This window comes from Acanthopagrus latus, chromosome 23, assembly GCF_904848185.1.
Source record: "Acanthopagrus latus isolate v.2019 chromosome 23, fAcaLat1.1, whole genome shotgun sequence".
Classification (NCBI taxonomy): domain Eukaryota; kingdom Metazoa; phylum Chordata; class Actinopteri; order Spariformes; family Sparidae; genus Acanthopagrus; species Acanthopagrus latus.
Window position 1 is genome coordinate 6,645,318 of NC_051061.1, and position 21,180 is coordinate 6,666,497.

Sequence of the window (21,180 nt, forward strand, 5' to 3'; positions counted from 1 at the left end):
ACAAGATGTATGGGGGGAAATTTGTGTCAGAAAGTGTTTGATGATCATCATGTTTGTCAAGCCCCACAGCTGCCTCCAAACATACGTAGTTTATGAAAACTTGCATTACAGATGGCAGGTGGATGTGTGATGTTTCGAAGCATGTGGTCTCATTAGTACATTAGAAATGGATATGTTGTTTATAGACAGTTGTAATTGATCGATATGTGCACCAGTTAACCATGTGGACTAACAGTAAAATGTTTATGACTTGCCAGTCATACAGTGTTTAATCTAAACTGAGGTCAGGACCTCTTTGTTTTTGAAACAGAAACATCTCTCTGACGGCCCCCGGGGACACATGTAGTGATTCACTCTTTCCTATGAAATGGAGGAACTGAAACGTCTGTTAGGCACTCTGCATTCATTTCATAAATCCTTCCGTCACATCCCTCCTCTGTGTCTCGCAGTTCTGTTTGTGTCACAAACACAAGTGTAGGGGAGGGTAGCACAGCAGCAGGTCTCCACATCTCTCACCCTGATACAGCCATGACCAAGAAGGACTGTCCTGCTGGCAGCCACTGGGACAGCCTCGTCAAAGACTGTGTCCCTGGTGGGATGGAAAGCAGACCTGAACCTGAATTGCCAACAGGTGATTTTTGAACCAATTGTTTTTTCGTTTCGTCTTCCTCCTGAGGAGAATTCTTCTCTCAAAGTTTGCCTTTCTAAGCCGCGTTTGAACCAGTCTTGGTTTTAGACCTTCTTTAACTTGACATCTCCTCGCTACCTTTTTGATGTGGACTTTACTCCAAGCTGTCTAAAACCTCACAGATGTTCTGTTTTCCCCCTGACTCTCCTCTGTGATGCACAGCATTCAGGGGACTACACCTGTGTACATTATTTAGTTCACTGTTAAAGGGCAAGACACAGAGCCTCCTAGTTAGAAATAAATACTTTTGGTATTATTTTCAAAATCGTTAAGTGAGTCGGATCCTTGTGACATGGTGTTGACTGCAGCCCTGCTCCCTCAGGAACCAATCGATTCTAATATTGTGCTCATATCCTGTCAAATATCTTTTGGTTTTTACAGCTGTTGAGAATGCAAACTGTTTTTTTTTTTTTGGTTGAAGTAGTTCATCTCTCTGCTCCCCTCAGAGCCAACTCTGCCAGTTGTGATCCAGCTGAGATCCACAGAACGCACAGCCCAGGTCAACCCGGTGATGGTGCTCAGTCCAGCTCTGTGGATCTTTGTGGTGCTGGCCACACTGGGGTCCATCTTGACTCTGGCTCTCTGGTTTATCATATACAGACGTCAGAACAGCCTCAGCAGCACCTCAGGTAAGGACAACGACCATCAGATGATTTGTTTCATTTCATGTAATTTTATTCAGTTTTATGAATTAATTCCTCACATGAGAGAACAACATAGCCCAGGATCCTCTGCAGCTGAAAGTGCCACATCGTGGGTTAGATCCTTTCAAAGCCTTTTCTGCTCTCACAAGAGTGTCATTTCTTGGGAAAAGACAGACCACTTGTGCCACAAAAATAATGATTTATCCTCCATGTCTCGGATTAAATGTCCCTGCATGTGATGAATTTGGCGTTAGGGCAACATGTACGAAGTACATTTCTCTCACTGTGAGAGGGGGATCTGACACGCAGAGCGGGTATCTGAGAGGAGCCTGGAGGAAGTGGGGCTGCAGGCAGGCAGGTGATGAAGTGTGACGTTCATCACAGTAGAAACTCCACAGTTTCTGTTCTCTTCTTCTCAGGCGTCCCATGGGTCAGCCCCGCTCTCTTACCAGCTATTCTGGTTTCAGCACTCATCCGTTGGTTAGGCAGGATGAATTAGGTCTCCACATGACCTTGAAAACACATAAACTGACAAAAAGACATGCAGAGAGGCACAAACAGCGGAAAAGCTTGCGCTCACTCCTATAAGCCAGATGTTTGAAAGCTGCTGGTGTCTTTGTAGTTACTTTGTGAAACATGCTGATTAGAACATGATACTCATTAAAACGTCCCCGACAGTCAGTGACCGTCTCTGTATATATAAAGCAGAGTCTTTAAATGTTCTTTGTGCTGATTGGAAAGCCGAGATGAGGCTAAAAGCTTGAGCTTTTGTACTTAATGTGATAATAATGACAACGTGATCATGACCTTAATTTTCTTCTTCTGGACTGCAGCCCTAACCCAGTTATATAAAACACTCTCAAGAATGAGGAGAAACTACATTCACTTTATCAGTAGCGTGCTTGAGTCCTCACTGAGTGAATAGTCTGTCAATAGAGCTTTATCCACAGGACCACCAGGAATGTGAACATTTGATTAGCAGAATGGTGCTATTCAGCTTTGTCCATTTAGCTGCTGTGAGACATGTCGTTGTTGTTGTCTGCTGCTCCTCTCGTGATGCTTAAAAGATTTCCTTTTACACCAGTTGGCTAAATATAGGTGAAAACAATACGACATGGCATGGATACCCTCTGGTGTGAGGATGTTAACAAGGTTTTTTAAAAAATACTATAGCTGCTGGGTTATAATTTGCCTCCCTTCATATGGGAATGATAAACAGCAACCTGTAAACAACATGACATGAAAACATTTGTATTTCACAGTTCTCAGATGTTATATTACGCATTCATATAATAATTGTCTTAAATATTGTAAGCTTATTTTCAAGGAATAGTGTTCTATAGATGTATGACTAGAATATAAACCCACAGCTTCATATTGGTGCCCTGAGACTTTTTGACTCTAACACATATTGCTGCCTTTACATTGTGTGAACGTGTTGGGAGTGAATCAATAATAAGAATAAATGGCTGCTTAAATGTCCAGCGTGTAGGATTTACACCCCTTGTTTCACCCTAACCTACGGCACCGACTAAAAATGCAGAAGGCCGTCTGTAGAGCCACTGTTTGGTTTGTCCGTTCTGGGCCACTGTAGAAACATGGCAACACAACATGGTGGACAATGTGGAGGACGTCCTGCTCCCTCTCTAGATAGAAAAGTCTTATTCTAAGGTAATGACAGCAAAACTTGGCTTCTTGGCTTCAGGTGATTGTACACTGAAGAAAAAAATATTTTGAATATTAGATTTCATTTTGCCAATAGATCTTCCAAACCTTCAGACCCTTTAAGATGCATAACTGTTGGCTTAAATCAACATTATGTCACTTTTTTTTTTTTTTTTTACGAGCGCCTCGGAGATCCTAATGCACAACAAAATTAATTTTATTTGAATACTCAGATGCACTCATGTCACAGCTGTATGTGTTGCAGAGGACGCAGAGCAGCAACAGGAACCTCCTCAGAAAACGGAGCCACCTGCCATTATCCACTCTCAGCCTTTGCAGGGAAACGGTCATGCACACATGCTGCAGAGAGGAGCAGCGGCCCCTTCACCCTGCTCTCACCCTCACCTCGGGGCCCAGGCCGGCTCACAGTGGGAGGGGAGCCTCGCCTCAAACAGGGACCCCACAAAGTATGCTGGGACAGATGGGGGCAGAGGGCTGCCAACATGCAGCACAGTGAGGGAGCACAGGATCCCACTTCCTGCCACAGAGCTGGGTGGCACTGCGTTAGTAACAACTAAAACTATGTAGGGCCGTGTGTGTGTGTGTGTGTGTGTGTGTGTGTGTGCGTGCGTGCGCGTGTGTGTTCTTAGGCTTTTTTCTACTAAGACTTTTCGACTCTGCTCATTGTGGTGAGTTTTCTGTCATTTGCTGTACATCTTTCTTTTCCACCATTTTTTTAATGGATTTTTGAATTCTGAATTTTCTGTTGTTCTCTATTTCTGCACTGCATGAAAAAATACATGTGCTATAGTGTAAATTGGTGTCCAATATTATTATGTATAGGTCAGTGTACTTTACTGCAAGTGTGTTGTTAAAAGGCAAAACAAAGAACTACTCTGAATCTTGTGTCATATTTCAAACATCATTTAATAAAACACAAAACCGAAATCACCACAGAAATATTTCTGATGTTCTGGAAACAAGGTAGCAGAGTTGTACTGTGAAAGAGAACTATTCTCAGATCTACTTCTCTATAATGACAAGAACTGTTTGGATATGCATTTCACTGCCCGTGCAGCAGAAAAAAAGGCTATTTACATGGTAAATAATTGTGTCAAAGCCTCTCAATCAATACGCTTCCTGCAGGCAACATCTAAACATAAACAGAGAACTGTTTGAAGTAAAGTCAAGAAAAGTACATTCAATATCATCTCATTCTTTGGAGAGAACTGCCCGTCTGTTTATTCAATGGAGCTGTTAGGTGGACTACATGTACTGTAGCTGTGATGTGTGACTTACCTTTGTCCACAGCACAGGATTAGGCAAAGGTAGAGATGTATGTTACAATTTACCAGTGGTGGAATGTAACTAAGTACATTTACTAAATACTATACTTGAGAACGAATTTGTGCAACTCTTCTACAACATCTCAGAGGGAAATATTGTACTTTTTAACCTACTACATTTGTCTCACAGTTTAAGTTACTTTTCAGATTACAGTTCCTCATCTCCCTCCTCTCCTGTGGAAACAACATATCTTCAAGATTGAATGAGAATATTCTTTACTTTTAAACTTGAAGTGGAGTATTTTCAGTGTCATTTTGATACTTTTACTGAAGTACAGTATCTGAAAAACTCTTTCACCACTGCAAATTCCAAAAGACATGTGTCTTTTAAACCCACAGCACTTTTGTTTGTATCTTTTTAAGAGGAAAGATCCACCTAAAACAGGTCAAGGTTTAATTTATGGATAATTTGTGGAATGTGAAAATATCTTACTTTTGCACCCCCTAGTGGTCGTAACAAAGCAGCCGGCAGCTAGTACAGCTACATTAAAAAATGATGACCAGTTATTTAGAGTAAAAAAAGGCATTACCTTTGAGTTTGTTTCTCTTTAGATTTATTATTTGTTTCTGTTCCTCTCTCACTTCCATGAATAACAGGGCAGATAGTGATGTAGTGTGCAACACAGCTACAGTGAAAAGTAAATGTGCCTCAACAAAACTCAACAAACATGAGTGATTTCATGAGGCACAGGGAGAGGCGTTGAGGGGGAAAAGTGTCAAAGGGTAAAAAGAAAACAGAGATCCTTTTTAACATGGAACACGCCCGCTTGTCCCACAGCCGCTCCACTGTGACTCCACCGCCTGAATGAACACAAAGCTGTCCACAAAACCTTTAGCTGTGCTGACCCAGGCAGGTGTTGCAGGCTATGACACAACTTCTACTTATACTGTACGGATGGTTCCTCTATAATCACAGGAGGGTACTGGGGCTGTCAGTGACGGCCAGATGGAAGTACTCTGGAGAGCTGTCCCCCTGCAGGCTGCCGTTTGTCTCCCTCTCATGGACTTTAGTGGACAGCGTCTTTTTGAGGCTCCTGTCTTCACGCTTCTCCAGACTGGACACGATCATCTCTGCCAGGTCCTGCTGGAGCCGCTGGAAGTTCTCCCTGAGGCGGTGACACCAGGGTTGTTTGTACACATTTTTTCATAGATTGAATATTTTGTGCATTCTATCACAATGAATTGTGTTTTCTGTTTTTCAAGACATCTCTCTGATTGTGTTCCCATCAAATCTCAAAATGTATGCCAAGCTCGCTATTGTTTTGTAGCTTAACACACTTTACCTCAATGTTTCATCTGATATCACTGTGTCAGTGTTGTACCCACAAAATCATAATCAACATCAATCCCCAAATTGTGGTGGATGGATGGGTCACAAACAGGACTTCATCCAGGAGACCAGGTTTGTGGCCCATATGGAGCTTATTGTTAAATTGTTGACTTATTATTTACATCTTTTTTCGTCATGGGTTAATCACGTTTAAGAAACAAAACTACTGTTAGGTTTAGGAAAACGTCACGGTTTAGGTTAATATAGACACTTTCACATCAGTTCATTTCTGCAAGCATCAAAGCTATGACATCGCAAAAATGTAATTGGTCAGTTGCAAAGATGGTCCTGGAGCAACATTAACGATGATGTTGGAAGGACACAACACCAACACAGTGATCTCGTTTACATCAATACTGGGGCTGGAAGGAAATGTTTGGATTTGGGGGCCAGAACAGTGAATCTTTCAGCATTAGTAGATGTGTGTCCTTATCATAAGGAGTACATTTATACAAGACTGTTGTACTCACGCTGTTGGTGGTGTCGGCAGGTTGTATTTGGCCCCCGTTATTCCTGTTAACCAGTATGTCATCTCTTTGCCTTTACCCTGTGGGTCAGGTACACATGGACTCAGACACACACACAGGAATTAAAAGTAGTCACCTACTGTCTATGGTCTTATATATGAGTGCTGAGCACATAAAAATCGAAAGCAAACAAAGCTAACCTTCAGATACGTCTCCCCTCTTTGTTCATACTCGACCTGGCAGTCTGTCCTCTGCAGGATGTTGATAGTGGACTGGCTGATGTGAATTCTCAGGGCTGGAAAGCGACAAGAACAAGCATCATGAGAGACGAAGCCTCTGTTTTTAACTCGACGAGCGCATGTGCGAGGTGTTCGTTGACTCTTACGCAGGCCTGTGGACTCCATGCGTGAAGCGGTGTTGACCGTGTCTCCAAAAAGACAGTAGCGAGGCATCTTGTTCCCCACCACTCCTGCTGCACACGGTCCTGCACACAAATACACACAAGCGTTAATGCCTGAGCTCTCATGTCCATTCAGATAACTGATAAACACTCAAGAAATGTTTTCTCCCAAGTGTCTCTTGGTGGCTGCTTCTTTCTTTTACTTGTCCTATTTATAATCATCTATAATCAAACCAAACCAGCTTTAGACCATATACTGACTATATTTAGTATCGTGAGGTGAGGAGTTCAAAGGTTAAAGCCATTAAGAGTTTTTCTTACCTGAATGCACACCAATACGGATCCACAGAGGGATGCCAGGAAGGTGGAGCAACTCAAACGACCCTACAAAAGCCAGCATGTCCAGAGCCATGAGGGCGATGTCCACCGCATGCCTGTCGCCGTTGCGTTTGGGCAAACCTGACGCAACCATGTAGGCATCTCCTATCGTCTCAACCTGAGAGACAACGGGTGGATACATCAGTAAACACGAAAACATGAATTAGCCACACGTGACATCAAACTCTAACTTCAACTGATTCTGAGTTTTAAATAAAAGTTTTCTGCCGAGTCCAAACCTAAGTTCTATGTCAACTTGTAAAACAGCAGTAACATCCCACCCGAGACCCACAGTGCTGCCACCACTGTGACTGACCACTGATTCAACAACAGATTATAATGGAGCCTAAAGTCAGCAATGAGGCACCTTGTAGACATCGTGATGGTCGAGGATGCTGTCGAAGTTTTTGTAGATGTCGTTGAGCATGTCGACCACCTCCATGGGAGTGCTGTAGTGGCAGAGGGTGGTGAATCCCACGATGTCGCTGAAATAGATGGTGACCTCCTCGAACAGCTCTGGTTTCACTTTGCCTGTCTCCTTCAGTGAACGCACCACTGGGCTGAAGGAGACATAGAGGTACAAATACCTTTTTAAGTCCTTTTGGGGGCCTTTTGTAAGTTATTTGGGTAAAGTAACATAATTTAGCAATGCTTTACTAAATCTATGATGATTTTATGTAGGACGTACTGTATCATGATTTCCTATTGCCAGCCATTAACCAGACAATTGAAAATGTGTTTTTAATCAGCAACAGGAGCTCACGATACATCCCACATTGATTCAAATTCACATTCCACTTTCACTCTTAGGCTATAATCTATTTCACTCCTTAATGCTTCACTATGTTAACTGGCTAATTATGCCGATGAAAGCAGGGTCAGTGGCCAATGAAACTTAAACAAAACACAAAATATAGTCTGAAGTGCTCTGTAGGGCTCTGGAGGGCTGCTACGTCCAGTGGTAATTCTGAATGGCTTTGTCAGTACAAGCGACCCTTTTCAGGGTAAAGTGTGAGCCTACCCAGGAAGTAGCATAAAGTTGAGGCGATCAGCTCTGTCCCTCTCGGCTTTGTACAAAGAGGTTCTCTCCTCCACCAGGTGCTCCAGCGTCCTGGAGTACATCTGCAGGCGACGGATCAGGTTGTCCATGTATGTCTCAGTGGCTTGATTGTGCAGGTTACTGTTTCAAAACAAATATATTGCGTCACTAAAACTATTGATATCCTATTATCGATTAATCATCACATCAGAGAAGAGTGGGGCAGGAATAATCTCACAGAACCTAAATGAATGTGTGGTTTTCACTTACCTGAAAATTTTCCCCAGAGATAACTCTATTCTCTTAAAATCTGGCCTCCGTTCTGGGTCTTCATCCCAGCAGTTTTTTATCAGCATGTACAGCTGTATACATACATGCAGTCATAGAAAGGAAAAAGAGAGAAGAAGTGTGTGACTTTCCTTATTCAATTTAGATTAATCAAATCAGATTAAATTCGTACACCTTAACGCCGAGACTCTTTTGGTAAATGTCCTCCACAGTGTTTGGTGGCTGTCTCACCTCGACCTCCCCCTCTGATGCACCATCAAAGTTGAGATCAGGTCTGAAGTAGCCCATCCCCATGGGGAACTGCACCCTGTAGAGCTTCTCTGAGGGGATGGATGACAGTGAGATTGCCAAAGTGAGCAGAACTTACACTGAGGATGATCACCGAGCGTTCCACATCAACATCCCAATTTACCATGAACTGTCAAATTGTGAACTCAGACAACCAAAGTAATGCCTAAAATGTCTACGCTGAATGATTCTGTCATAATCGCCACATAGATGAACACCAAACCATCCAGTCTTTTAATCAAAGTGTTGATTTCCTCACACTAGTTCAAATAAGTCAGAGTACATTTTGTCTGTTCTGTTATTTATTGCATTTTTGATGGTGTGCCAAATTATCCTGTTCTACCTGTAGGATTCGAGCAGAACTGCGTATAGAACGGGGTCTTCCTATGAATGATTTCGTGGGCGATGATGGCATAGCTGTAGACATCGCCTTTCTGTGACACCCCGTCTTTACGAAGATGCTCCGGGGCCGTCCACAAGTCTGAGAGCAGAGGAGAAGAGAGGCTAAGTCGCTTGTATTTTCAGTGTTCAGATCTTTAACCAACTGTGGTAATAATAAAAAAGGCTCAGTCTTACCTCTGCCTGGATTGAGGATTGTGTGACAGCCAAAGTCGGTGATCTTGACCACCATGCGGTTGTCGACCACGCAGTTAGTGGACTTGAGGCGACCGTGGACCTGAATGTTACTGGAGTGAAGGTACGACATGCCCTGTAGAAGATAAAGCAGGAGAACTGTAGTGAGCCGAATTGTGTTAATCCAAAACAGTTGGAACGAGTTGCATTGTATTGTATCATCCTTCAGTGCATTGTGAATGAGTCAAATACCTCTGAGATATGAAATACAGTGAATCCGGCCACGTACATACTGCTGAATTATAATAAATCCTTCAGTGACGGTAAATGATGTGGTATTCATATTTTCCTATTTTGTCCTCAAAAAACAGCTAAATGAACAAACAAGGTATTTTAAAAAATGACATACACACAAATACAAATAATACCTTTGCAATGTCATACATGACTGATATCTTGAACTCCGTGTCCATGAAGGTTTCGTCTGGGTAGGAAATCTTGTCGCTCAGAATGTGCTGGAAGAAAAAGAGATAAAGAAGTTCATAATTTACATACTGTACTCAGTCAATGTGACTGAGAAACACTAAAACACTAGATTTCCTCAGCTGTGAGACTCAATTCGTCCTCTACACTCTGCCATAATAAATCGTTTTAGTTTTATGGCTTAGTTGACCCAGATAATTCAGAACTCAATTTGGTGACAGGCATTAAGTATAACTATAATAACTAAATAAAAATTGCCATTCTTTTTTTTGTTACTGATGGTGTTGTTAGCTTATGTAGTCCATCTAGAGACGGCTCTGTGTCAACTTGTGCATGTTTGTGTGATTACGTGCATTCACGCACACACTATTAATGCTCTTTAAGCTGTGTGTCCGTGACTTATCGAATGAACCGTCACGTCATTGAGGGCAGTGGAGAAATGAGGCCACCGAGCTTTGTCATAAACAACATGATCTAATTTATTTATGTTTTTATGTATTTATTTCATAGGAGCAGATCTGCATCAAAATACAAACACTAATAAATACCATATTACATAGGTCTGGTGAAGAAAGAAAGAAAGAAAGAAAGAAAGAAAGAAAGAAAGAAAGAAAGAAAGAAAGAAAGAAAGAAAGAAAGAAAGACATGTGGACTCTTACCCTTAGGGAGCCCCTCTGACAGAGCTCAAACACTCCAAAGACAGCATACTCAAACTTCACCGTACCGTAGAACTTGGTCAGGTTGTAATAATCGATTCTCAGCAGCTGAAACATATAGATGTGGTGGAGGAAGATGTGAAAGGATGAGTAGAGAGTGACGGGGAGGTGGGACAGAAAACGGTTAAAAGAGGGTTAGTCAACACACTTGTCCTGCTATGACATCAAAAATGACCAACTGCTTAAAGAAAAGCCCATCAAGAGAGGGACAAAAAGGATGATTCAGATTTACCCACACTAAATTAAAAAAGCCCACTTGCTATACTGCGTAACACAGGTGTGTCTTACGGTGTTGAGCTCAATCCTCTGGTCCTCTGAGAAGTCTCCATCTGCTTGCTTCAGCTCTTTCAATATCACAGGCTGAGGAATGCGATGAGAAATAAGACACAATCAAACACCAGGAGAGGATTGGTGATCGATAATATATTTCATAAGCTGAAATACCTTCTTGTCATAGCGGCCTCGGTGTCTGAAGTACGTGCTGTCCTTCCTCTTATCGTCATCAATCTGTTTCATGCACACACACACGCACGCACACACACACACACACACACACACACACACACACACACACACACACACACACACACACACACACACACACACTCATGTTAACATCATGTTCAGCTTAGTTTGTATTTTCTCACATAGCTGCTTCTTTGTCAGCCCCCCTGTGAATAGTATAGATTTTAAAGTTATCGCAGGGGTACGTTTATAAAATAGTTTAGCAGGATGTTAACATGAGGTTATGTCTTATCGGCATTTCCAATAACAGTGCAAAATTCTGCTGCCGGCACATCATCAAAGAAGAGGTTGCTGACCCCTGATCAGGGAACAGGCGAATGATGAGTCTGTTTACCTTCAGAGAAACCTCCTTCTCATCCAGAGGGCCAATCAGATGTGGGTCGATATGAGACCACTTCTTCTGCAGAAGACGCTCTCTCCTGTTCTGCCTTACATTATTGAAAGACACATACAGTAAATGCAGACATAATGACACAATGGATAGCTTTCAGAGGAAATCCAATTTCATTACAGCTTTTTATGGCACGTCGACCAAATGTAAACACACAAGAGCCTATTCCTATTGTATTTATCCTCAGTTTCAATTAAGGCTGCCATTTCATCACTTATAATACCTGTCCAGTTCTATTCTAGTCATCCACTGTTCACCAACTGTTGCTTCATCTAAACATCTGCTTTACACAAAGCCCATGTGATTCACCTGTCAAATGTATCTGCTGTTTACCTGTAGAAGATGAGAGCAATGGCTGTCACCACGATAACACTGAAGCTCAGAACGATCATGATCACATCCTGCAAGTTCAAAACTTGAAGCACACACACACACAAACAGAGACAGAGAGAGACAGGCAGTTATAGCCTTACTTGGAATAAAGACAATGAAATCAAATTATGTTTCTAAATATTGTCAGACTCTAATAAAGTTTTGTGTTCTCTGTATGAGAAAGCTTCTTAAAGTTAAACTCTTCCCAAAAAGCAACCTGGGCTTTATCTGTGAATGTACCCGAGTCAAACCTTCGTGTAAAAGCATAATTACGACGAAAGAGGCACTTCTAAGATTTTACGTTTTTACGTTAGCATCAAAATCGCTATTTCTAAAACACTAAGAATGCTTGACACAACATGAAACTTTGCACTCTGACCATGACCACATACACTCTACCCAGACATGTCGATCCCCGAGTACGTCTGGGCTGCTATGATGACGGCTAGAGGAAGAAGCTACTGCTAACGCGAGTTGTTCAAAAACTTTCTTTTTAGTAAACTCTGTGTACACAAACAATGTTCTCAATTCTCGTGTTCATGACCCTGGTGCCCCATGCACTCCCATAGAAAATGAGCTTGAGCTGGAAACGAAAATACAGTCTATCTTAAAAGTGCCTCTTTCATCATAATTATGCTTTTACACAAAGGTTTGACTCATAAACATTCGTAAAAAAGCCTAGGTTGCATTTTGGAGAGAGTTTCACTTTAACCTTGTGGTTCCTTGAAATCTCGAGCACACACAAAAAACAAAAAGTATTCTGTGAGGCTGTGCGACCTAGAACTAGACTCACGGACCAGAGAGAAACTGTGCTGTATGGTGTTAAGAGCCTCCGGGCTACAGTGAAGCAGTGCAGACATCGCTGTCCACATTGCCTTTACACTGTTAGCGTGCATGTGTGTTTTACCTTGTGACTTCTTTGGCACATCAGAGGGCAGTTTGCCACCTGTCCAGGTCAGGGATGGGTTTTCACTTTCGTATGTGGTTTTATTTATTGATGTGTCAAAAACTGCCAGGATTTCGTACTGGATGGAGACAGAGGCAAAGTGTGAAAAGAAATGCTCCCGTTGAACAAGCTAACTGCTGAATGGACAGTATTCTCACCTTGTTGTCTTTTGATGTATATATGACTGAGAAGTTAACATCTCGATCACCATACTCATCAAGCACATAGTGTCCTCCCATACCTGTTTGAAGCAAACACACACACGCACACACACACACGCACGCACACACACACACACACACACACACACACACACAAAGAGAACATTTTCAATTTCCTTTAAATAGAATAACAATGTAATTGCATTTGATTTTTTTTGTTGTTTTTCTGACCCTAACCAAGCAGTTTTTGTGCCTTAACCCTAACCAGAACAAAAGGAGAGCACTGTGACAGGAGAGAAATAGAGAAATTTAATGTAAACAAATGTAAGGTTGCAACACAGAGAAATGTTTCAATTCAATAGGGTTGTATTTCCTATGGCGGCGGCTAAAAACGCAAAAAAGAATCGCTGCAGGCCCTCTCTAGAGCCAGTGTTTGCCTTGAATCAGATCAGTTGACTACAAGCATTATACAAATTTAACAATGTTACATAACTGTGTTACCAGGCAACAATAAAACAAACCATAAACTATAGGCAAATAATCATCACTGTGTTGTGACGCTCTCTGTAAGTTGACTTTCATATTATATTGAACCGCACTGGGGCTAACAACGTTGCCTTGGAAGAGAGCAAAACAATTGAATATGACCCATGGTTATCTACAGAATTTACAATTTATATCTGTTGTGCCAGAGCATGCAAAACCACCTCAAACCAACACAGGACAAGATAATTCAGTGATCATAAATATCAAAATGATCATGACCGGTCAACTACACAAACATGAGGCCACGACAGTTATGATGCGCAGTGTTTGTCTGTCTTGTGCTCTGATGCCTTTGCTCCAACCTGTAACATTTGCAGAGCCTTATATGTGAATAATAAAACTTTGAAATTGAATTTGTATTTACTGGAAGCCAATGAAAGGAGGTGAGTTGTGGACCGACATGCAACTGTCGACCAGTATTTGTTGATAAATGAATTTTGGACCAGCTGAAATGGAAACCACCAATATAACCATTTAGTTTGAACATGAGAGCGGCTCATTACAACCAATATTGTTTGTGGTTACGAAGTGAACTCTGGTGGCAGGAGTAATTATTACAGTTATAGCTTTACATATAAAGTCTGATTCTTAAATGTTAAACAACCTGCCATATACACCCTAACACATGAAGCCTCCACCCTACTGACCTATGACACCTTGTGGTATGTGCCCATGATTAGCATTTGCTGAGGTTGTTTTGGTGTGTACAGTAATTTTGCCTCTCATTGGGCTGTTAACCTGAGTTGTCACTGATCATACGCACCATAGAAAGAGGCGTTTCCAAAGGGGTTGTAGCTCAAAGGCACATCAGCAGATCCACGCTGGCGAGCGAGCATCCTCTCTCTGAGCACTTTGCCAAAAAGCAGAGCCCCATCATGATACCCAGCCACATAGTCATTTATCTGAAAATTGGACAGAAAGTTAGAAAAAAAAAAGGTCAAATCTTTATATAAGAGCTGGTCCCCTGCACTTATTGGGGTCCTAAGGTTGCTGCTCACCGTGTTATTGTATGTTGAGTTGGACCCAGAGGTGTAATTCCTCGGCGGCAGGGTGATCACCAGCACGTTCTCCATCCCCTCAGTGGATGTTGTGTTGATGTAATAGTCCGGGCTGGGGAAAGGCAAAGGGTGTCACTCGCCTCACACTGAAAAGTGTCTTGGTCACAGTGTACATGTAAAATGGTAAACTCATAAACAGGCTTACTTGTACACATCGATGAGAATGAACACGATTTCCTCAGGAATCTTACCCTTCACCTTACTCTTCAGTGAAATAATGTCCTCAGGGCTCCCACACATGATGAAAACTGAAATAAATACATCAGTTTCACTATCACAGGAAGGGAAATGTTTCAGTTGAACTGTACATTTAAAACAATTATTCTCTTTATTCAGACACTGGTTAATTATTTCAGTGTTACTAGCTTCATCAGGACTAAACATACCAAAGGTTTGTACAAAATGTCACTGTGATCGCCGTGCTCAGATCATGAAAGGACAATTATTACATATTCTACATATTCAAAGAGCATTTTTACCTAACAAAAATGAAAACACTTTAAACATTAATCCATGCGACAACTTTTCAGAATCATAATTTAATTGTCCTCTGCTAGAAACATCTGGTGGGCCAAATCAAACTTTATGGCTGGTCATACAGGAACAGAGTGACTTTCAGCACTGTGCATTAAAAAGCAACTAACAGCAACTAACTCCTTTTGATGTGGTTTCATGCATGTTTCACTACAAGAGGCAGGCAGGTGCAACTTGCTCTACCAAAATATAATCATATTCAAATAATCACAAGCACTTCATGGTCAGAAGTTAGTGGTGTTGTCCAGCACACTCACACAGCGGCTGACTCCTCTGGCGTCACTCTCAGGATGGGAAGCCTATAATGCTCCAATAACATTAAGCTGCTGTGTCCCAGGTCACACAATATAAACATATTGAAGCTGAGTGATTTTTCAAGCAAAAACAATGTATTATATGATGATCCTTTTGCTAAATAATGTTAGCATTCAACCACTTCCTAATTAGCATTACTGTCTAATTATATTACACTGGGGCGGCTGTAGCTAGGGAGGTATGGCAGCCATCACTGTATGAATGCGTGTGTGAATGGGTGAATGTGACAAATAATGTAAAAGTGCTTTGAGCAGTCAGTAGACTAGAAAAGCATTACAGAAATGAAGGGTCCATTTACCATTTACATCCAGTGTGTTACTCATCCACATTTAAATCAATGTGGCCATGGAAGGTGCTGATTTATTGGAATGAATATCCATCTTTCTTATCGTATCATGTAACGTGTTAGTTAGGAAGTGGTTGAATGCTAAAATAAGCTGTTGTCTATTGGAGCCTAATGAGATTTTATAAAGTACCGGGGCAAATGGCCCGATGTCCCTCTAAATTTTCATTATCCATTCTGTTCTCAGTTGCTGATTAACCAGAAGGCAGTTAGATAATAATCAGTTGTCAGATTACACAACTTGCAACCTGGAGGGCAGCAGAGTGACAAATGAGTTTCCCACCAAGAGCATGATTTCAGAGGAAAATGGGTAGGGAGTGAATAGGGCAGCCATTTTCCATAGAGGCTGTATTCACCCCCCTTTTCAAAATGGCTGTGTTTTGGGCTTGAATTGAATTATTCTCATCTTCGATTGCCTTTAAAAGTCAGATGTGCTTTATTTTATTGATATTAAAACCGTGGTACTCAACAATCCTCTGCCTCCACCATCTCCCAGTCCTCTGTTCCATTCAAAATGCAGTTGTAACAGAATATGAGAAAATGCACAATATCTAACTGAAGAGGAGAAGCACAGACATGCATTCCTGTGTGTGTGTGTGTGTGTGTGTGTGTGTGTGTGTGTGTGTGTGTGTGTGTGTGTGTAATAGTGATTACCAGGGAGGATTCCCTAGCAGCAGACAGCAGACTCTTTCCTCCAGAGAGTTTCCTCTGTTTTTATCTGTATCTTAAGGTGTGCTGCTTCAATGAGCCACGATATTTACTGCAGTGACATTGCTGCATGTGTGTAACTTGAGTGCGGAGAGTATGTTACTAACACAACATGAGCGGGACATTTATGGTAAGCCGTCCAAAAGTGATTGCTGAGGTATTTGAGTCTGTACCAGATTAGTTGACCGATGACCACAGCAACACACCATCATTGCCATCACAGTCATGCTGCTTACAAACAGCAGATTTGAAATGTTGTGACAGTTCTGATTACATAGCTTACTCATCTCTAGTGTGGATATTAGCTAATATTTCTCATCATAGTCCTGGTGGAGAATAGCAGCCGAGTAAGAAAAAAAACAAAAAACTGAGTTAACTGAGATGTTACTCAAACAAAATACCCACTGTTGCTGTGTCTTTTCTCGTCGATGACGGCAGAGATCATATCATTTTCCGCACGCAGCATCTCTCTCTTACCATTTTTGGCAAAGTTGGCCGATGCCGCTTCCAGTCCATTGATGTACCTGTGGCAGAAACAAGAAAATGATAACACAAGAAGCGGCACATGCTGGAGCAGCAAAGGAACCTAGAGAAGTCTCCTGGGCGAAACGCAGGCTGTGCTGTCTCACCAAAAGCAGTCCTCAGATACGTTGTGTGGCTTCTTGTAGACATACGTCCTCTCCCAGGCTGTCTTAAATGACAAGGTTTCACGAATAAAGTGAAACAGCAAGTCTGAGATCTTGCGTGCTGGAGGCAAAATTCGAGTCACTTTGGGTTGATAGTCGCACGAGAGGCCAAAGCTCCCGGCAGAGATGACGGGAATGCTCAGGGTCAGGCCACTGTTTGCACTGACGGCAGACAACAGGGAATCAAATTCAGTCAGTTGTTAAGTTGCATATAATTCAAGGGACACAGAGTCATACTCACTCCACTAACTGGTAGGTGGCATAAGTGCAGGAAGGCCCCAGCATGACGCATCCAATTTCACCATCATTCTGCAGAAAGATACAGTGCATGTAGTTATTCTGTTTGAAACAGCAGCTCCCCCACAGCCAAGATTCAGCTACTTAAAGCTGAAGGGAAAAAAATAATAATTCTGTATAGTAGGCACTAATACTGTATAAAGGCACTGTGATTCACATGCCTTTATGTAGTTATTTCATGCTAAGGTGCTGCAGTTATCCTTCTCCCCTTTCACTCCTGCATTTCCTCAGTCCCTGGTGAACTTGAGCCTGTTATTTTCAGCTGTGGCAGAGAAATCAGGAGTAACAAATAAGTTTTTCTCACCTTCTAGAAGCACAGCATCCTTTGGCTGCACTGAATTGTGGTCTATTTAGGATGCTACAGTGGCAACATGTGCAATGGCGATACTGTTGATGCCAAATGGTGATCACTGACTGTGCTGTGCTGACAGCACAAGTTCACTTTAAGCGTTGAAGTTTTAAGTAACATTTTCCTTCGCATCAGCCTTAAAAATACTCATGGAAATAGTTTTGCTAATTTTGATAATGATGATATTGTTAATGTAAATATTTTTACATTAACCATCCAGTCACTGAGCAGTAGACACGTAAATGTTCAGCTGTCAGGTAATTCAGGGATGATAAACTATCAAACTGCAAAAAGGGAACTTGTTGGATTTTATCACTATTTAGTATTGGAGATAAGAAGTGAACACAGGAAAGAAGACTCAGGTTTTAATCTAATCTAGCTCTCGTGCAGATTTTCAGCATCTTTAGGCCTCTCAGTGTCTATTTAACAGTTTGACTTGAATAGTTTGACTTTGAGTGTTCACTAAAATAAACACTTTAAAAACTATATAGACATCTCAGCTATTGTCATCTTTTGACCGTACTCACATGCAGCTTCTTGAATATTGCCACTCCTTCACAGGTGCTGCTCCCACAGCCCTGCCGGTTGTACAGGGTGGTGTTGAATCCATTGTAGTTGGCCGTCAAAGTGAAGTTTAAATCTTGGGTCATGGAAAGCAGATAAGAGTTATTAATATCAAAAATTAACTCATTAATCACTTTGGGCTGAGGAGATTAGATAAGACTGATTTACTGGTGTGAATGCACCCTTTGATTGCTCCCACAGAGAAATTCAAAAATTACATTAACGGGAGCAGCGAAAAAACGTTTCTGTCACAAAGAGTTTCATTGTGTAATAGGATGAAAAGCCTCACAGCAGGAGTATTTCTTACTCAATAATACACTGTCAAAGCATGAAGCCACCTGTATGTTTGGTTGAAAAGCAACACTTTGCTTTATAGCATTCGAGACAGTTTTTTGCTGGTGGCTCCCAACTGTAGGTCAGGACTCCTCAAGCCCATGCAAGATATTTCTGAGGGGTATGAAGTTGATTAAATGTATAGTATATTGTTGGCCAAGCCAAAAATTTAAAAGGAATACATTGGAAAAAAAACATGTTTGCTGTCACACTAGCGAAGAGATAAGAAGTTTGATATCAGTTTTATCCCTGTGTGATCAGGAGATAGACTCATGTGAATCTATTATAATACATGCTTTTCAGTTGTTCCAAAAACTCTCCTTTTTATATTTTATCAGCATGCCAGCAACCAATATATCCAAGAATCTCACATAAGTGTTCAGGACATCTGTTAGTTTTGAACGTTTGTTACATCAGGATGTTTTCTACGTGTTAGATTAAAGTGTATCAGTAAGACTTGGAGACTGCAGAGGAATTGAGGAACATGGTGGAGGCTTAATTCACCTTATACAAGAGAAAGCACTTAGGGAATGGGATAATGACAGGTTTAATTACAGATTGAGATAAAAAACACTATGGATAAGTTGACTGTGGTGAATTTTCATGATTCAGATAATCATGAATATCCTGAAGAAGCTGTCACAAGGCTGGAGCGTGCATCTTTACAGTAATTCCAAAATCCTAAGCCTGTTGTCATGGCTGATGTTGTTTTACTGAAAATAAATCCTAATTTAGATTAAAAAGTTTCCAGTTTTATAATATTCTAGATAGCTGAGCTTTAAAATTCTGTCTTGGCCTCGAAAACTGTAGTTTCTAGTGCTATTGCCAAGGCCTTCTATGGCTTCTTGCATTTAGATGTAATTTGGCATTCAATATGTGAGACTTTGGGGAGGGTTGCTACTGAAAAGGATTTGGAGGAAATATGTGTTTATATTTCTCAAAGTCCTGTACCAAAAAGGTATGTGTGCCAAAATCAGGTTTTATTTTAGCACTACTATGCCCAATATTCAGAATGTTCTGGAAACACCCATTCGACTGGCTGCGTGTCTTTAGAGGATTGGATAAAGTGACAGAAAATGATCTGTGAAATTGAATGTAAAGCCTGATCATTTGTTAAATCCATGACAAAGGTTATTTTTTTTCATCTGTTAAGTACTTGAATAACTGAAGATATATCATCTTCTATAAACAAATGTAAAACATCTTTGGCTGATTCTTGATTTTAAAGTGAATTTAGAAAATGTATCATCCTCAACGTGCTTTTATCATTTACACAACAGTGCTGAGGTCAGTCTCTTCTTGTCCAACAGAGAAAACTAGTTCTTACATTCATAACCAGCCATCTTGACTTTGTGGTTCTCTGTTTTAATGCCACTAATAGCTATTAAAAACGCCTCTACGGATATCCGGCCGTGTTACTTAAAGACAGTTTACAGTGGCTCTGTCCGACAGCCAGGATTGATTCTGAAGTTTTGTTTTGTAGTATTTACTTTCACATTAAGCCGGTTTCAGGGCTCTTTCCAATTCTAAAGACATTTGTTTTTTAATTGGCTGGTGTAAAGCATCATATATTAATCTGTAGATAGCATAAGAATCATTATTATCTGTAAGCCTGTCTGCCTTTTTTAGAAACTACTGGTCCATACCATGTTTAATGTTTTCCAGTCTGTCCTCTTCGATGGCTCGCTTCACGGCTTCCTCCACGAAGGGTCGACTCCACGCGTACGTGTTGTCCTCCAGCAGCACAACATTCATGGTGTACTTACGTTTCCATGACAAGCAGTCATCCAGCATCTTGTTGGCGACCACCACCACAATCAACATTCCCAGGTAAAACAAACAGTGTGAGCTGCGCATATTGATCCTCGAGATTTTCCTTTTTCTTTTCTTTTTCCCTGTCTTGTCTCTTCCACACTTGTCAACTACATATCAAAACAATGTGTTTACAGGAGGTCTTTACATTCGTCCACCCGAACAGATCCTCTCCACTGATGACATGAGTCCAAAGACAAAAGTAAAAAGGGCTCCTCAGTGACTAAGCAGAAGTCACACCGTCTCTTAATTCGCTGTCAAGCATCCAGGACACAGGTGAAAATAAACGTTTGTCTGAGATCTTCTTTCAGTAAACACAAAAGAAAGAAGTTGAATAAAAAAAACAAGCAACACAGTCTTCGCAGCAGTTGTTCCCTTGGTGAAAGCCTTCGATCAATAATCCTCCACCTGGGTACGGGCTGGTCTACCTGTCCTCCGTACGTTAATGAACAACTGTGAAGTGACAGTCGGTGCACCAGTTAAGAGGAGGGAGGGCAAGGCAGGAAAGACTCCCACACTCCATCTGGACTCCTCACTTAGAAACTGAGATCATAATTCATCCTGTTTGCAAACATGGAGCTTCTACATTACAGGTCCCGTCCGAATAACATCAAAGATTATTCCCAAGTCTCCTTTTCTGCGGTGACCAGTCAGTCCATAATAGCCTGAAGTGTGAGATTAAAACTCCAGTAACTCTGCTCACTTGACAAGAACATATTAATTGAAGTCATGAATTACGAACTGGCAACAAATGAAAAGAAAATAATGTACACTTTGTGTCAACGGTGGAAGCTTTTTGTTTAACGCAATCTGATTGTTCTTGTTTAAGCAGAGGTGGGGGGAAAGCTTGCACAGTGCTAGGGGCAAAGGTCACAGGAGGCCATAAAAGTGAAGGCTTGTGTGGAGCTGATAAATATTGTCTGCTATAAAAGCAG

General features: G+C 41.4%; 2 protein-coding genes across 3 annotated transcripts; one reads left to right on the top strand and one right to left on the bottom strand.

The window, feature by feature from the left end:
• The first annotated feature begins 11 nt into the window (after positions 1 to 11).
• Positions 12 to 3,775, top strand: LOC119013526. Its single transcript, XM_037088142.1, has 3 exons — positions 12 to 631; positions 1,135 to 1,317; positions 3,263 to 3,775. Exons 1-3 carry the CDS (start codon positions 529 to 531, stop codon positions 3,583 to 3,585), a joined length of 609 nt encoding a protein of 202 aa, XP_036944037.1. The 5' UTR covers positions 12 to 528; the 3' UTR covers positions 3,586 to 3,775.
• Positions 3,776 to 3,908: 133 nt separating this feature from the next.
• On the bottom strand, positions 3,909 to 20,699 carry gucy2c (guanylate cyclase 2C). 2 transcript variants are annotated; one of them, XM_037088138.1, is made up of 27 exons: positions 20,080 to 20,699; positions 18,064 to 18,176; positions 17,132 to 17,199; positions 16,834 to 17,052; positions 16,682 to 16,728; positions 14,450 to 14,552; positions 14,245 to 14,356; positions 14,010 to 14,148; positions 12,698 to 12,780; positions 12,501 to 12,618; positions 11,555 to 11,636; positions 11,165 to 11,258; positions 10,750 to 10,812; positions 10,594 to 10,665; positions 10,249 to 10,353; positions 9,535 to 9,621; positions 9,110 to 9,242; positions 8,877 to 9,014; positions 8,477 to 8,565; positions 8,228 to 8,319; positions 7,940 to 8,098; positions 7,286 to 7,478; positions 6,862 to 7,036; positions 6,526 to 6,624; positions 6,341 to 6,435; positions 6,144 to 6,220; positions 3,909 to 5,449 (listed from the first exon to the last, which is right to left on the bottom strand). In XM_037088138.1, the coding sequence occupies exons 1-27, from the start codon at positions 20,288 to 20,290 to the stop codon at positions 5,254 to 5,256; spliced, it is 3,162 nt and encodes a 1,053-aa protein (XP_036944033.1). In that variant the 5' UTR covers positions 20,291 to 20,699; the 3' UTR covers positions 3,909 to 5,253. The 2 variants fall into 2 exon arrangements, with proteins under 2 accessions (XP_036944033.1, XP_036944032.1); XM_037088137.1 differs by having other exon boundaries at positions 16,610 to 16,728.
• Positions 20,700 to 21,180: the final 481 nt, after the last annotated feature.

Excerpts from the sequence above, each read along its gene's own strand:
- LOC119013526 (XM_037088142.1), top strand. The coding sequence starts at position 529 with ATGACCAAGAAGGACTGTCCTGCTGGCAGCCACTGGGACAGCCTCGTC. Across the intron at positions 632-1,134 it reads TGAACCTGAATTGCCAACAG|AGCCAACTCTGCCAGTTGTG; the intron begins GTGATTTTTGAA and ends TGCTCCCCTCAG. Across the intron at positions 1,318-3,262 it reads CAGCCTCAGCAGCACCTCAG|AGGACGCAGAGCAGCAACAG; the intron begins GTAAGGACAACG and ends TATGTGTTGCAG.
- gucy2c (XM_037088137.1), bottom strand. The coding sequence starts at position 20,290 with ATGCGCAGCTCACACTGTTTGTTTTACCTGGGAATGTTGATTGTGGTG. Across the intron at positions 11,637-12,500 it reads TGTGCCAAAGAAGTCACAAG|TTTTGAACTTGCAGGATGTG; the intron begins GTAAAACACACA and ends GTGTGCTTCAAG. Across the intron at positions 6,221-6,340 it reads GAGGGGAGACGTATCTGAAG|GGTAAAGGCAAAGAGATGAC; the intron begins GTTAGCTTTGTT and ends CCTGACCCACAG.